Source organism: Simochromis diagramma, unplaced genomic scaffold (genome assembly GCF_900408965.1).
Source record: "Simochromis diagramma unplaced genomic scaffold, fSimDia1.1 OVJJ01000302.1, whole genome shotgun sequence".
In the NCBI taxonomy this organism is placed as follows: domain Eukaryota; kingdom Metazoa; phylum Chordata; class Actinopteri; order Cichliformes; family Cichlidae; genus Simochromis; species Simochromis diagramma.
Window position 1 is genome coordinate 13,132,018 of NW_024386792.1, and position 15,933 is coordinate 13,147,950.

Genomic DNA, 15,933 nt, shown 5'->3' on the forward strand with positions numbered 1-15,933 from the left:
CCCACAGAGAGCACTGCAAATTAGTGGTTGTGCACAGTGATACTGTCTGTATCAGCTGTCCAAGGGTACAAAGCCCCCCCCCCAATACTACATATGTAGTATTTTATACTACATATATATTAAAAAAAAAAAAAAGAAAAAAAAAAGAAAAAGAAAAAGAAAAGAAAACCTGCTTTACCTGTCTGTTCAAGTTTTGCATGGCCAGCCCCGGGTTGCCCTGTCCCAGACCCTGCCCAGGAAGGCTACTATTGGCCAGGGGGAGCTTCAGGCTGGGGGAAGGCAAAAACGGTGATGGGGGGGTGTCGTCTGACAGGACGCCATCCTAGACCAGAGGAAAATAAACAGTTAATGAGGGGAATAAAGGCAGATGAGCGCAACATCAAACATTACACGTTGACAATGTTAATTATATGTGTGTAAAAACATTTCTTGTACTAACCAAGACGTTACAATCTAAAAACCTTCCAATGTGATGTGTTAACATAGCATAAAAGCTACAATCTAAGCATATAATTAGAGAAAAGCCTAAAGTTACAGTAAGGGCTCAAACCTTTCCTTTTGCTAAAGCATATAGTTAGGGCTGGATCACGTGACCCTGAATCCTCCCTTAGTTATGCTGCAATAGGTGTAGGCTGCTTGGAGAGTCCCATGATGCATTGAGTGTTTTTTCTTCAGTCACCTTTCTCACTCACTATGTGTTAATAGACCTCTCTGCACTGAATCATACTTGTTATTCATCTCTGGCTCTCTTCCACAGCATGTCTTTATCCTGTCTTCCTTCTCTCACCCCAATCGGTCGCAGCAGATGGCCGCCCCTCCCTGAGCCTGGTTGTGCCGGAGGTTTCTACCTGTTCAAAGGGAGTCTTTCCTTCCCACTGTCACCAAAGTGCTTGCTCATAGGGAGTCATATGGTTTTCTCTGTACATATTATTGTAGGGTCTACCTTACAATATAAAGCGCCTTTAGGCGACTGTTGTTATGATTTGGTGCCGTATAAATAAAACTGAATTGAATTGAATACCACCATGCATTTATACCCGACGTACCTTGTCGAGGAAGGCGTTGCGTTCGGAGGGGTCTTTGGAGAGTGCGGAAGGCCGACACACCAAAGGCTTGTTCATGCCATTGCTGTAATCAGACATGCCCATGCCCCGCTTGTCCAGGTCTGTTTTCTTCTCTAAAAGAGCAGCTAGAAGAAGAAGAGGTGATTGCAGAGGTTGTGAAATCTAGCCAAATAAATATATTGTGTCACTATAAAAGAGAGTTTTATTTAATCTCATTAGTGGTAAAAATATATATTTTAAAGAAAAAGGTCAGTCAGTATTCAACCAAGCGGAACTGAAGAGAATGAACTGATTTATTCAAATAAAAACAAACATCTCAGAACAGCAAGCGTAAAGACAAGGTTGACACACGAAAATGCTGGTGTACTTACTCATAGCCTGGTCAAGGTTCATATTGTTGCTCTTCAATGCCTCCTCAGCAGGGTCTCTCTGTGAAGTACAAAAACCTTGTAATTAGCATAACCAGACTGGGATTAATTTGCCAGAAGAGCTGATATTTCATCACTTGATAGTTTTTCCAGCCTGAAAAGGTTTCATTTATAATGCCCCAAAAGTTTTGTTTAAGGTCACAATAACCTTTGACCATTGAAATCCAATTAGTTCATTCCACAGCGCTAGTGCATGCTTGTGCTAAATCGTAAGAAATTTCTTCCTGTGTTGAATAAATATCAAATTCCTGGTTAGAGGTCATAGTGACCTTCATCTCTGAGTATCACTTTCAGAACTGATAACCTAAATAAATGATACCTCGCAGCTAAATCTGCCACCAGCGCAGAGGCATTAAAGCAAAAAATTCCAGAAGAAAGCTTGCGAGTGCTTTGAGTCTGCATTGACACTTAATTCTAAATATGCAGGGTTCATACCGGAAAGCCCATGTCAGTGAGTTGCTTGATGAGACGGTTCATAATCCAGGCCTCATCTGGCTTGTTGCCCATCTTCCCCTGAAAACAAAGAAGCAAAAATATTATGAATTCAACATTACATGATGTTTCCAAGGTCATAAATGCCACTGTGACAGGCGAGTTCACTGACCTTGTTTGGGCACTTCTTGGGTCCATTGCTCCAGGAGTTACAAGAAGAGCTGCTCTCCTGGGGGGTTGGGCTGTTCCATACATCCCCATCCTCAGTGTCCCATTGGCTGGTAGACATGCCCATCTCTTCCCCTCCATTTCCCCAGCCATCTTGCATAGGTTTGGGGCCTGAAAGAAAGGGATGGGAAATATAGGATTAAGTTGTGAGGAATAAAAGAAAAAAAATCTTCAGTGCATTACTCGATACTATGTGTCCTCTATATTCACAATACCATTTCAGAAGCTGAGCAGCAGGTAACTTTAAACACAGCCACTTGGTGCCACTGTTGCTACATGCCAGTCTGCACTTTCTCCCTACACCTCCCCTCTATCGTTTCCAACATTTAAAACCAACAGCACAAATAACCAAGCTCCACTGAGGCGTGGAATTGCTTTAATCCAAGCAACACTCCAGCAGCACTAACAAAAACTTTTCAAAACTGGCACAAACGGTATAGTTCTGTAGAAACTTCCCGTTTGTGTTCCCTAACTGAAGTGTGCTGTGCAAACATATTATGGAGCTACTGCCGTAAACAAAATAGTGAACCCAAAGCAAACCAGTGCCTAAGTTGACAATTGTGTTCACAGGTTAAAGCAGAAAAACAGTAATTTTGTAAGTCTGAACTAATTGATGGCACTGAATATAGCACTGGTGGTATCAGTTAATCAACTCCTATTATTAACATCCAGCATTAACAATAAATTCTGAGTGTTACCTGGCTTGCAAGGTGCAGAACCTGGGGGTCCACTTCCCCTGCCATAGGGGCCAGAGGACTCATGGCCACCGTCTCCCCATCCTCCTACCCCACCTGGGGGCTTGCCCCAGGCTGAGGTACCATTGTCCACAGCTGATGTTGGAGCTGCTGGCTCTCCCCAAGCAGGTTCTGACTTGGGCTGAACACTTGGAATCTCCCCCCAGCCTGGAAGAAAGGGCAATTAATTAGTTAAAAGAATGAAATCAGCTTCTTTACAGCAGAAATTTTCATCAATTTTAAAACATCATTAGTTAATCCTCTTATGTGCTTCCCTGAAAACAAATGGAATAATACCACTGTTCCCATCAAGGACAGCATCACATAGCATGAAGGTCTAAAGAGACTAAGCTTTAGTGACATATCAATAAGTGATAGTAACCTTTTCTATTGTATGCTGTGGTTTTTTATAATTATATGCCTTTCACCACCCCAGCCTGCCAAGCTGTGTCTATGAATGTGTAGGTGAATGAGACAAGACAAAGCAAAGCAGCAGATTAGGAAAAGCCTAAATTAATGACATCAGCAGAAATGGGCAGCTATTTGGCTTAAATGTGTTTTGGAAGTGTTCATGATGCTCCTTAGTCACTGCAGCACAAATTGCAGACAGCAGATGGCAGTGGTCTCATTCACAATTAAAACTGTTTGCCATTAAAGCTTTGGCAAATATCTATGCTTCACAGGGCTTTTGTTTTTCAAAGACTTACTAGATCTTGTGAAAGTGCAAACTTAAATCTACTATTAAATGCTGATGACAACTGTGAAGATTTTAACTTCTCTGGGAGCAAAAACAGTCACTTTGTAAATTCTTCAAAGAATTTATTTTTGAAAGGAAGGACCATAGTTCCCAAGCTTGTTATAATTTTCTCATTTTATGGGAACAGGTGAAAACAAAATCTCTTTGTCTGTCTCCCTGGCTTGTTAACAGACAAGAAAATCAGTATCCCTTGAATAAAACACACATATGCTGTTAGAAAGAAATACCCACTTTTGTAAAAGTCAGTTTGAAATTTTTAAACATTTCATTGACTATAGTATGGTGGGAGACTATAAGATCAGAAATCAAATTTTAATTCATTTTTGAATTTCAAATACTACTTGAATGTTAAGCAAAATAAGATTTTAGGTCATTAATGTCTTTAAGTCTTTTAAATACCTGGGTTGGAGTGGGTGGGTCTGCCTTGGGGCCCCACACTTGGATGTGATGCTGCATTGTTGGGCGACCCATTGTTGTTTCCATGGTGTTGCAGGTGAGTTGGGGGCTGGCCATGATGAGTATGGTGGTGCATATGGTGAGGGTGAGAGTGATGGTGATTGTTGTTGCCAGGTCCAACGGAGTGATTGTTGTTGTTATTGTTGGGAATAATCATTCCACCATTCTTACTTGGAGGGGGGCCGCTGTTGCCTGGGTTACTAGTGGGATTGTTACGATCCCACATGTTGACTGTCTTGTTGTAGGCACTGGGATCCCCCCAGGTAGATGTTCCATCGTCAATCTCCATCTTCCTACGAATGGAGGGAGGAGAGGGCTCTTCCCAGCCAGTAGGCTCCATACCTTGGTCCTGTTTGCTGACATTACCCCAGCTAGAGTTGTTCTGCTTTACAGAACTGGGACCTCCCCAAGAACCAATACTTCCACCTCCTCCACTACCAGTGCTGCTGCTGCTGCTTTCTTGTGGCTTGGAGGAGCCCCAGCCACCCTGCACTGGTCCATTGGCACGTGAGGTCTCCCCCCAGCTGCTATTACTCACAGCAGGAGTTTTGCCCCAGCCTCCTCCATTTGCTCCTCGAGGACTTTCCTTCCATCCACCATTTCCTCCGTTACTTCCTTCTCCTTCCCACATGCTGCTAGAGGAACCATTATTCTTGATGTCTGGCTCTCCCCATTCCCCTGTAGTGGAGCCATTAGAACCACCATTATTGTTGCCCCACTTATGGGCATTTTTGGGGCCTTCTCCCCAGCTAGTAGGCTGGTTTTTCACTAGGCCATTGTCCCAGCTGGATGACTTGTCCTCTGATCCCCAGGATGAGGTACCCCCATTCTTGGGACCACTGGAAGGCAAAGGATCTCCCCAGCCACTAGTAGTGCCATTCGGAGCTTTACTGAGTGACTGTGGGGGGTCACCCCATCCTGATCCTGTCTGGACTGGCTGAGATGCTGGAGCTCCCCACCCAGAAGATGAAGATCCTTCACTGTCACTTTTCCCTCCAGATCCAGGCCTCTGAGCAATGGTAGGAGTTATGGTGCCATTGGTAGATGAGGGTCCGCCATTGGAGCTGGAGGCTCCTATGGTGTCTGAGCTGCTACTGCTCTTTCCATCATCAGAGTTTGCTTCTTCCATCTCCCATACAGTGTTCTGTCGGACGGGGGTCTGTCCCCAACCTGTGTTACTCAGGACTCTAGGGTCAAGGTCTTGCCGTGGTAGCAAAGGGGCAAATTCCATGCTGGAGGATCTGTCTCTACGCTGGGATCGACCTTCACTGCTGTCTCCGCTGTCCTCACTTGCTGGGGCTGTTCCAAGCTGCTGGCCCCAAGAGCTCAGTTGCTGGTCTTGGCCTGAGCCAGAACTACCAGCATCTATGTTGTCCCAACCTTTAGTTGCTTCTCCACCGCCAGAGGATTTTCCCCAATCACCCCAGCCACCACTTCCACTACTCCCACCACCACTGCCTTGGCGACCCCAAGCAGAGAGGCCTCCAGATGTTGTTGAGTCCCAGCTGGAGTCCTTGGGGGAGTCAGCTGCCTTTGTTTCTCCACTACCCCATACAGAGCTGCCGGTTGTATCCCCATTGAGCTGGGATGACTCAGTGGGTGACTGGCCTCCCCAACCAGTTAAACCATGGATAGGGCTCATAGGCTCCTGAGCTTGTTGTTGTTTAGTGTGGTTTGGTCCATCAGTGTTAAGGTTAACAGGCTCTATATTGAAGGACAAGTTTGTGTTGGTTGAAGGGTGCTGTTGCTCATTTTCTGTAGCACTCATCATGCCAACCCAACTTCCCCCACCGTTATCAGCACCTCCCATGTTCCCATTTCCTAAATTTCCATTGCCATTTATGCCTGGTGGAAGGGATGAAGAGCTGGACACCCCACTGGTACCACCTCCAACACTCTCATGGCCCAGAACAGGCCAGGCTGAAGGGTTGGCATTTGGGTTGAGATTCAAGTTAAAATTGGAAGAGCCCCAGTTATTGGGTGCTCCAACTCTGCCACTATTCATACCATCTTGTTTACCATCTGAAACCCAGCCTCTATTACCTACTAATGCGTTGGTTGATCCAGGTCCTGTCATCATGTTATTGTTAGCTTTGAGAGAGGGGTAGTGGGCCTGCTGGCCTGCTGCGCCTGTGGCCATACTCACAAAACTACTCCTACTGGTAGTAGTGACAGCACTGGTGTCTAGGTTAGAGCTGGTGGAGCCCGAGGGGCATTCTGGTGTTACAGGGTTGCAGGGGTCACTACTGCGGCTGATGGAGGGCCAAGCTTCTGTATCACTCTTGTCAATAATCACTTTGTCCCAGCTGTTGGCACTTGATGGGCTGTCAACTGGTACAGAGGCTCCCCAATAAGAGATCTCATACTGGGCACCAGGGCCACACTGGAGGGATATGTCTAAAGAGAAAAAAAAAAAAAAAGGGGGGGGGGGGGGGGGGGTAAGAGATTAAACAAAGGAGACAGATAGAGATGAGTAAAAGTAGAGGGAGGACAAGGAGGAGGGGAGAAAGAAAAGAAATTCATAAGTTTAGAGTAAGGAAAATCATGTAATGCAAGTTCACAACCAGGCTACAGTTAGCTTCCTGAACCAATTTTATCTTCTTGGTTAGTTAACGCTAGCTATCAGACTTGGCAGGATGAGATGGTCAGACTTGCATGTTTCAGGATTTAAAACATAATCAGAATGCACAGCCAAGCGTGCTTCTTGTCATATCAGCTTCAGGATATCCATATATCCTTGCTCTGGTGCAGTCAGCCAAACAGAAACACTGAGATGGAGCCTTTGCTTTCTTTTTACATCGTTCTTTCCTTCTCTTTTTCTCCCCAGTTTTTACTTAACTTCCATTTCTTAAACAGAGGTTTACTGATTTACTCCCTTTTCACTCTCTAAAGTCATTTATTTATTATTATCCCACCTCTCACCTATGTCCTATTATACTCATGTCTCCCTCCTCCATTTCCCCCCCCCCACCACTTTCTTCACCCTGTCCCTCTCTCCCTTCTGCACTCCTCCAACACCCGGCAGCGAGAGACCCATCCGTCTCCATCGTGGCTTCACTGGCTGGGACTGTGAAGGGAAGCCCAAGTGGAACGCCGTTCATTTATTGGAATGAAACCAGGACAGAGTCTCATCCATCACTCCTTACGCTTTACTGGGCCTACTCCTCCTTCAACTGCACTGCAATAAGAAACCACATAACAGTTCCTCCAAGCTTGTGTGAATAAGTGTGTGTCTATTTGCTTCTCACTACCTGCATATACATAATACTGCACATGCGATTCTGTATATCTAGGAATTATCTGTATGACAAAACTGAAAATGAGGGATTGTCCATAGATTTTGTCCTTCTACTTATGATCTATGATCTACAAATCCCTCACCAAGCTACCAAATCGCAGCTTTTTACAACTCTGATCAAGATGGAATCACGCACAAGCAGATTCGTTAGGCACAAAAGCAGCCACCATCAAATGGTGAACTAATAATAGACTGGGTTGATGCTGCAAAGGGGTAATCAATCTGTGGGAGGCAGCTAATCAATAATCTTATTAATGTTAGTGGGTGAGAGCAGAGAGGCTATTGATCCAGCATCCAAACACTCTAACCAATAGGGTAGCTTCAGGCAAATGGCAGAAAAGCTAATGAGAAGTAGGAGCTACGAATATCACCATTGCGCAGACCAACTAACCTTATTAATAATTGATAATAATAAACATTTGTACATGAAAACTAGACATCTGAGTTTGTTTTTTCTAAAGTCCACACTAAATGTAATGTGTTTCTAAAGTAAAACTGTATAGCTTAAGATAGAACCTTAAGACAGGAAAGAAGATCCTATCAAATTGTTGCCATCCTAACAAGACGTTACACAGCACAAGATATAGAAGGAAAAGTCCATTTATTTGAGGTGTGAAGACAAAGACACATATTCTGGCAGATGTATGACTTTTAGATACTTTGAATGTGCCACAGAGGCTGTGAATTACATTTTCACTTATCTCCACTCCCCAGGCAGCCTTATCGTTCAGGGTCATCAGACTGATGACACACACATGCACACCAACATTAATCTACAGTCAGTTTGCAATCAGCTGAAAACAGAAATAACTAATGAAACATCACAACAAAAGTAATCCCCATATTTGCTGTAAGTGTACTTTTCTTTTTAAGTTCATTTAAAAGATGCTGGGAAAAAAGCCATGTGTGCCTATCATCAGAAAGTTTTTAAATTACACTTGCCATGGGTTTTCTGACTTCTGACAACAGCTTGGTATTAGGGGTGGGCGGTGTGAACGGTATACGGTAGAAATGATATAAATTTGGCCAACTGTAGAGATTTTGACATACCGCTCTACCGCGATAGCGCATGTTGATGGTGTCATCAAGCTGCACCTATTTTGGTCGACAGCATTGCAGTGGCTGCAAACAACATCATCTGCAAATTATGCTGGGCGACAGTAATAGCAGAGACAAAGCACTTTTGGAATATAGGGAAAGCCAAAAACTGCGCTTCCGTAACATTGATTCATTAATGCTGAATTCCCTAACAACTGCTCTATTCCCATGTTGTTGCAGTATATTAATGACTAACCTCGTATTGTGGATGGATTATCTCAGTTGTTCTCCTGACTGAAGTTTGGTCCGTTTACAGCATCCTGCCATGCAATTGCATTGGTCCCTAACCACCAGAAACCCTCACGTTAACTTTTATTGAGTGAAAAAAAAAAGTTAGCGGCCATCCTTCAACTTCACTGTGCTAATGTTATGCTAACGTAGCTGTTTTGCTAGCACATCATTATATACCAGCTAGCCCAACTCCAGTAACCCTACAAACATCACTGCTGTTTAGTTTTCTGTCTTCATTAATGTTGGAATTGGTAGCAGAGCTGTACGTTTTAATTTTTTTCAGAAATCTCTCAGTCAGAACATGCTATATTATATTTAGGTAACTAGCGAAACTAGCGAGCTAACTGCCGCTAACTTCCTGCTAACTTCTAACTCCTTTAAATGTAATAAATTCGATTTTCATGGATGTCTAGATGTTAAACTTAATTGTTACACTTGGTAAAGCAGAAACGCTGATCATTTTATTAAAGATGAAATAATTTAGACAGTTTTAACTCTCAGTGATGCCGCAGTGATCGTGTGACTTTGGGACCTGAACCAGACGGAGTTTAGGACCCAGATTACTCCGCAAGGCTCCTGACTACGGCAGCCATAATGCTCCGACAATCCATCAAGCTGTGCGCCTTCGTAGCTTACCAAAGTCGTACTAAAACATTTTTGACAGATTTTTGAGTGGCGTGAACCACATAAAATCAGTTTGAGGTCAGTAAGCACAACCAGAATTCATACATAAGGCACACTGTCGATTTTTGAGAAAATTAAAGGATTTTAAATGTCCCTATAGTGTGTAAAATACTTAATACAGAAGAAAAGAATATATCGCGATATATATCATATATTACCGCACATGCTTCAAATTATACCGTGATATGGATTTTAGGCCATATCGCCCAGCCCTACTTGATATAAGAAAAAAGTTTGGGGTCAAAACTCAGAAACTGGTAGTGAGAGCTACACCAGCTTATAAAAACATAACATTAATAATAATAACTTTATTTGTATAGGACTTTTCAAAACCCAGAGCTACTGAGCAGAACTGAGTTTAGCTTACTGATGCAGCCCTCCACAACATACTCAGTTTCTCTTCTGGCCCCTTAGGAAAGTTTATTGTGCACTCCTAGTTTAAAGTGATCTAGACTGCAAAAGTAATTGGCCTTATATTAAATTGTTCAAAACAACTTTTTACTACTAGTCAGTAGGAAAACAAATCCTGATCAGAAAAGCCCACTGATTTACTGTTTTCTCTTTGTCCAACTGTACGTGGTCGATTTCCAAGCAAATAGGAGCACTACTTTATCACTCTGTGGACCCTATCCAAGAAGCTCAGGGGAGGGCAGTCAAAGTAAAACTATTTTGTTCAGTCAGTTTCTCACCACCCAGCATATCTTCCTCCTTCATTCGCACAATTTGAAAATAAAAGATTACTTGACTAATGTAAACTCTGCAAAGCAGTCCTCCTTTATCACACTCAACACCTTCGTCACAGAGGAAATGTACAAAGCTAATTTTGAACAAGCCCCCAAACCACACACATAAAAAAAAATATGAAAGAAAAGGTGACTCTCATGCACATGATAAAAGAAAGGAGGTCAGAGAGCGACAGAATGGAAAAATACCTGAGGAGAAGTACAGCAGCCTTAGTCTTAAGAGTGCTTACACAGATCCACGCAAGAATAAGAAACAGCAGACATCATCTTAGTACATCTGCAACAGGTTAGTCAGTGAAGCAAAAAAAAAAAAAAAAAAAAAAAATCCTTTTGCAGAGGCAGCACATGTGGACATCTACCTCAACAAAACCAGACCATTATTAGCTCCACAAAAGGAGTGTTTACAACAGGATTACAGGGTTGCATTACACTGCAAAGGTTTTAATGCTGGTGCGTCTTTGCCAACATGTACGAGTGGACTAATGCAAAACAGCCTTCCTTTCTTTTCACCTTAATTTGCCTCCATTGTTCCCCTTTCAACTCCCTTTCCAGGCATTCCAGAAAAAGGTACTGCTGATTCTTGGCAAATCATTGATTTGCGGGAGGGGCATGAAAGCAAGCTGAATATGAAAAACAAAGGCAAGGGGAGAATTATTTCCATCTACCATTTGCAATCATATGTCAGTAATGTGTTGCTTTCATTCTGGTTGCAATTAGGAGGGCAGCCTATGATTATGCCTTGTGAATGAAAAGGGTCAAAAGCGGAAAGGAAAAAAAAAGTAGCATCTCTGTAGCTCTTCATGTTTCAAACGGACAGAAAGACAGCCTTTTTGTATGCGTGTATGTGGAGTCTAGCTTATTCTCACCTGCACTGAACTACAGAAATGGTGGACATCAGTTTAATAATAAAAACATCCTAATGTAGGTACACCGACAGTGCTTACTACAAAACACGGACAAGCAGCATCAACACTGCAGTGGAGCTGTGTGGTACCAGCCAGAGTTGAAGCACAAATAAGCAAGAGGTGAATTCCTGCTAATGACACTAGCTGCCATCATGGAAATGGGCAATAAGCCAAGAATTAAATGCCTTTCTTCCCCCATTTGAATGAAATAAAGGGCTGCGTGACAGAAAGAAAGAAGAAGAGTGCGGTAGAGAGAGATGGAAGACAGTCTGTGGGGGTGGGGAGAGGTCGGTACATACAGTGGCGAGGGAAAAGAAAGGGAGACAGCGAAAGAGAAAGCATGAACAGAATGAGAATAACTGTAGCGACAAAGTGATTCTTTTAGCTTGAGTGTGAGCAACAGAGGCAGCTCGGCTTCTCGGTTAAAACTATGGGATGACATAAACCCAGAATCAAAGGAAGGAACATTTACTAGTCTTTTGTCACCATACTGACCCTCTCTTTGAGGAGAACTTTACGCCCACTCACATCGAGGACGGCATGCACATGTTTTTCCAGAAACATAGAGAAAAAGAAAAACAGAGGGGACGGTCTCCGTGGGGTTTAAAAAGCTCATCATTCATGTCTGTTTACCTCTGCTGAGAGAAGAGAGAAAATAGAAGAGCGAGACCATAGTGACTTCTCTGGTTTCCCTGAGAGAGGCTGCATTAATGAAGCCACTAGGGGGTTCTCTCACTTGTGTGTGCCTATGTGTGTGTCACAGCTTGAGCATATGGGCCAATCTATACCTCCGTGGCTTCTTTGGGGCCAAGTGATCTTTTCATTTGATTTTAAAAAACATAGAAATAACTGAGATTTATTTTTTTTGATGATGTCAGAAGAGGTAAACAACATTTTTATAAGATTATATCTAAAGAATGTAAAAATGCGCAAGTGTTCTAAACGTGTTTTGTTTTTTAAATAAAGCAACACCAACACCAAACAGTTTACTTAAGATGTGTTCAAAATCTAAGCTAATTTACCTAAAAATCAAAGGAAGCATTATGAAAGGGCCAAGTGTTTTAAACCGCACCCAGCAGAGTGCCTTCTGGCTACGCGTGCTGTCTGGGTGACCGGCAAACAGCTGTTGGGCTACAGTTCCCACAGTCTTAAGAGACCCCATTCCAGCACCTGCTACTGGGGAGTCTGTCTGGCTGCTGGATGCTCCGGACTACTTAAATGGTCCCCAGTCAGCTGGAGAGATGGGAATGGTGGGTGTGACAGGGGGATGGAAATGGGACAGGGGGTCTCTGTCTGGTGGGACAATTGAATGGGTTGGGAAAAGACGTTGTGTCGGAGGGTGGTGTGTCGGGAGCAGACTGCATTTTAGACACTGGGGATGGGGTGCTTGGATAGCCTGTTGGAATCTCAAGCGTTACAGATTTACACAGAATTCATATAGATTCTACAATAATTAAACTGGACTTTCCAAGCCAAATGTGGAGTGATCAAAAATGTGTCAAAGAAATAAATTTAACATCTTTACCGTGTACTGCTACTAACTAAAACTACAGTGTGAGTACACTCCTCTTTAAAGTGTGAGGCAGATTGCAAGGGAGACGCATATCTGAGGGGACACAACTAGGTCAGACTAGAGTACTCCCTCTGCTGCACATTCATTATATCTATATACATGTGTTAGTATTTGCATGTGTGCAACTACAAAAGTGAACCATCACATCACTGCCACCCTTAGGGCCTCAGTAACCTCACCAGAGGTCAGAAACACTGTCCTCGAAAACAAAATAGAAACACTGTCCTCGGAACAAAGTTCATCTGTAACTTGCAAAATGAAATAAAACTTTACCTCTATATTTGCAGACAATGTCTTTGAGATATAAGCATTTTGACTTTAAAAAAAAAAAAAGAAAGAAAAAAAGATGTATTCATGATCAGGAAAAACTTCATTAAATCTATCACAGTCCAGTATTAACTTGTAAATCCAGCAAACATACATTTGCTGGATTTAAATTTTTAGGTGAGAAGTTTTTCAGAATTTTCTGCAGCAAAAGTCATGTTTGAAATGAAAGAAGCCACAGACTTAAATAATTGCTCTGCATTGTAGACTTAACTTCAGTGTCCAATCCCTAAATTATGTATCGCAGACGCACTGCAACAACTGGTTACTGGCTTCAGGCTATTGGCTGTGCAGATAGGAAAGAACATGTTGTGGACTGGATGCCCTCAGGACAAGAACATGAGTGGAAAAGGAGGTGAAAACCCAGCCAATGGCTACTTCTGCCACAGGCTGTTGTACAGAGAGACTCCAGGGGAAACCAGAGGTAGGTAAAGGCCAATTAGGACAACAAGTGCTGGACTAGGACAATAATACAGCATTACAACGTAACACACTCAGCCAGGGCATCCTAACGTGTCCAGAGCTCAAAGAAGAAACATATGCTTTCAAATCTGAAGGTTCTGACTTAATGTTTCTCTTAAGAGAGTTATGCCTGCAGCTAAATTTTTTCTTGGCCCACAGCCAAAGAAACACTGCAGTAAATCCGATTGTTCAGTGATGACGTGACGATCCTACTTCCGGGCCTAAAGTAGTCTGCGTTTAATATGGCTTTTGTGTTGTTAACATGTTTAATGTTTTGTATTTTCTTCTATTTAATCTCAAAAAGCTCCTAAAACAGTCAGTGATCACTGTTGATCTCCCTCGGCTTTTATTACCACTAATCATTTATTTAAGCTCAGTTTTTAAAACCTTAGGATGTAACTACAGCCCAGCCCATGCAGCAGTATATGAATGACTAACCTCGTATTGTGGATGGATTATCTCAGTTGTTCTCCTGGCTGAAGTTTGGTCCTTTTACAGCATCCTGCCATGCGATTACATTTGTTCCTGACCACCGAGAACACTCACGTTAACTTTTATCGAGTGGAAAAAAAGTTAGCTTGTTTATATTATGCTAAGATAGCTGTGTCGCTAGCGGTCACGTAGCACATTATTATATACCAGCTAGCCCAACTACAGTAACCCTACAAACGTCACTGCTGTTTAATTTTCTGTCTTCATTTATGCTGGAAGTGACAGCAGAGCTGTACGTTTTAATTTGTTTCCAAAACCCCGCAGTCAGGACATGCTATATTGTAGTTAGATAGAAGCTAGCGAGCTAACTTCCTGCTAACTTCTAACTCCGTTAAATGTCATAAATTCCGTTTTCATGGATGCCTGGATGTTAAACTCAATTGTTACACCTGGTAGAGCAGAACGCTGATCATTTTATTAAAGATGAAAGACTTTAGACAGTTTTTCAACTCTCAGTAATGCCATAGTGATCGTTTGATATATGGACCTGCAGCGGAGTTTAGACCCAGACACGGCTAGTGACGTCAGACTGAACAACCGGATAGCTGTGCATAGAGAAAAAAACATTATTACCAATGTAATAAAAAAGAAATTTGTGCCGACAGATTGAATCTGTTGAATTTTTGCCACCAATTTAATATATTTACTGAATTAAAAAAAATACAGTGATGCAGTTGCCTTGAATTTACTTCCTGTGAATTTTCTTAAAATTCTTTAGACAATATTAAAATGAATGCATTTTATATAGATTCTGTGTTTTTATATGATGTCATAATATTAGAATTATTTTTGGATCTTCTTATTTTCTTTTTTTAAATCAATTAGCTCTATTATTATATTTTTAAAAACAATACATTAAAAAAATAAGTAAAAAAAAAACAACTAATAACACTATTTGTGAAACATCATCAAATGGCTACATAGTGAAAAATAACATCCAAACAGTAAATTGACTAAATAGACTGAAAAGCACAATTTCTGGCAAAGAGAGTGTCACTGGGTGGCTGCATAGGCTTAAAGCCTTTGTTTGATGCTGTGACTGGTGGCACAGACTTGACTACAACAACAGCAGCAGCAGAGCACAGAAAGACCAGCTGACTGTAATGCAGAGGACTGTAGCCTCCTGGCTAGCTAACCATACACTGCAGCAGCTGCAGATTTGTTTACTGAGTATCCGTGTTCGCACAGCAAATTTAGAGACAATAATGAAAAGCAGCACAGAGCAGCATGATCAAAAGCTAGAGTGGAAAAAAAAGAGACAGGAGAAGAAGCTCAACAAATTTGCAAGCAGATGCTCGTGCTAGATCCTGCTCAAACAATGTGTGGTGTTCTACAGAGGTAGCCTCACATCTGTGTCTTCAAAGCTACGGCTTGTTACGTTGGAGGATGAGAAGTACCCTCACTTTTGAATCTGTGTACATTAAACAGATGGTTAAGATTCCTTTAATAAACAGAAGAAAAATAAAAAGTGTCTGTATGAAAAATGCTCATGTCCAAAACCAGAGAAATATAGTTGTAATATTGATATAAATGGCCATGATTTAAGAACACATGACTTGCTTACAAATACACACAAACCACTGTATAATGAGCCCCTCAAGGCAGGTTCAACATTAGTGAACTTCAGGGCCAACAAAGAGTTCGTTAAAAGCCTACCGCTGGTGATTTTAAAAAACAGTGCACAAGGCTAAAACCACTTAACCAAGTTCTTCAAACACTAAAATATCCCAGCTGGCCTTTGATTAAAAAGAAAAAGAAAAAAAAAAGAAGAAAAAAAGAAGACATAATTGTCACCGTTATAAGTATCATTATTCACACTAATACACGTAGAAAACACAGACATGCTTTGAAAACATGCATCCAAGTACCAGAACCTCATTACTTCAGAATAGCCACAAAGGGAAATGGGAAAAAAGCAGCAATCAACTAAAAAAAGTCTGAGGCCCGTTTTAATATGGTCAGTCTACCCACAAAATTTTAGGTGGCGAGTCTTGTCATTACATTTGCTGACAGAGAAAGTGCAA

The 15,933-nt window shown here is 42.0% G+C and overlaps 1 protein-coding gene across 5 annotated transcripts in view; it reads right to left on the reverse strand.

The window, feature by feature from the left end:
* tnrc6c2 (trinucleotide repeat containing adaptor 6C2) overlaps nucleotides 1-15,933 on the reverse strand; it is a 65,007-nt gene that overhangs the window by 15,556 nt on the left and 33,518 nt on the right. For all 5 annotated transcript variants that reach the window (XM_040024646.1, XM_040024645.1, XM_040024643.1 and 2 more), the window contains 7 exons: nucleotides 4,043-6,496; nucleotides 2,851-3,054; nucleotides 2,097-2,263; nucleotides 1,928-2,005; nucleotides 1,436-1,493; nucleotides 1,047-1,189; nucleotides 179-322 (listed from right to left, as the gene is read on the reverse strand). In XM_040024646.1, the coding sequence (XP_039880580.1) occupies nucleotides 179-322; nucleotides 1,047-1,189; nucleotides 1,436-1,493; nucleotides 1,928-2,005; nucleotides 2,097-2,263; nucleotides 2,851-3,054; nucleotides 4,043-6,496 (3,248 nt within the window). The remainder of the gene's footprint in view (nucleotides 1-178; nucleotides 323-1,046; nucleotides 1,190-1,435; nucleotides 1,494-1,927; nucleotides 2,006-2,096; nucleotides 2,264-2,850; nucleotides 3,055-4,042; nucleotides 6,497-15,933) is intronic.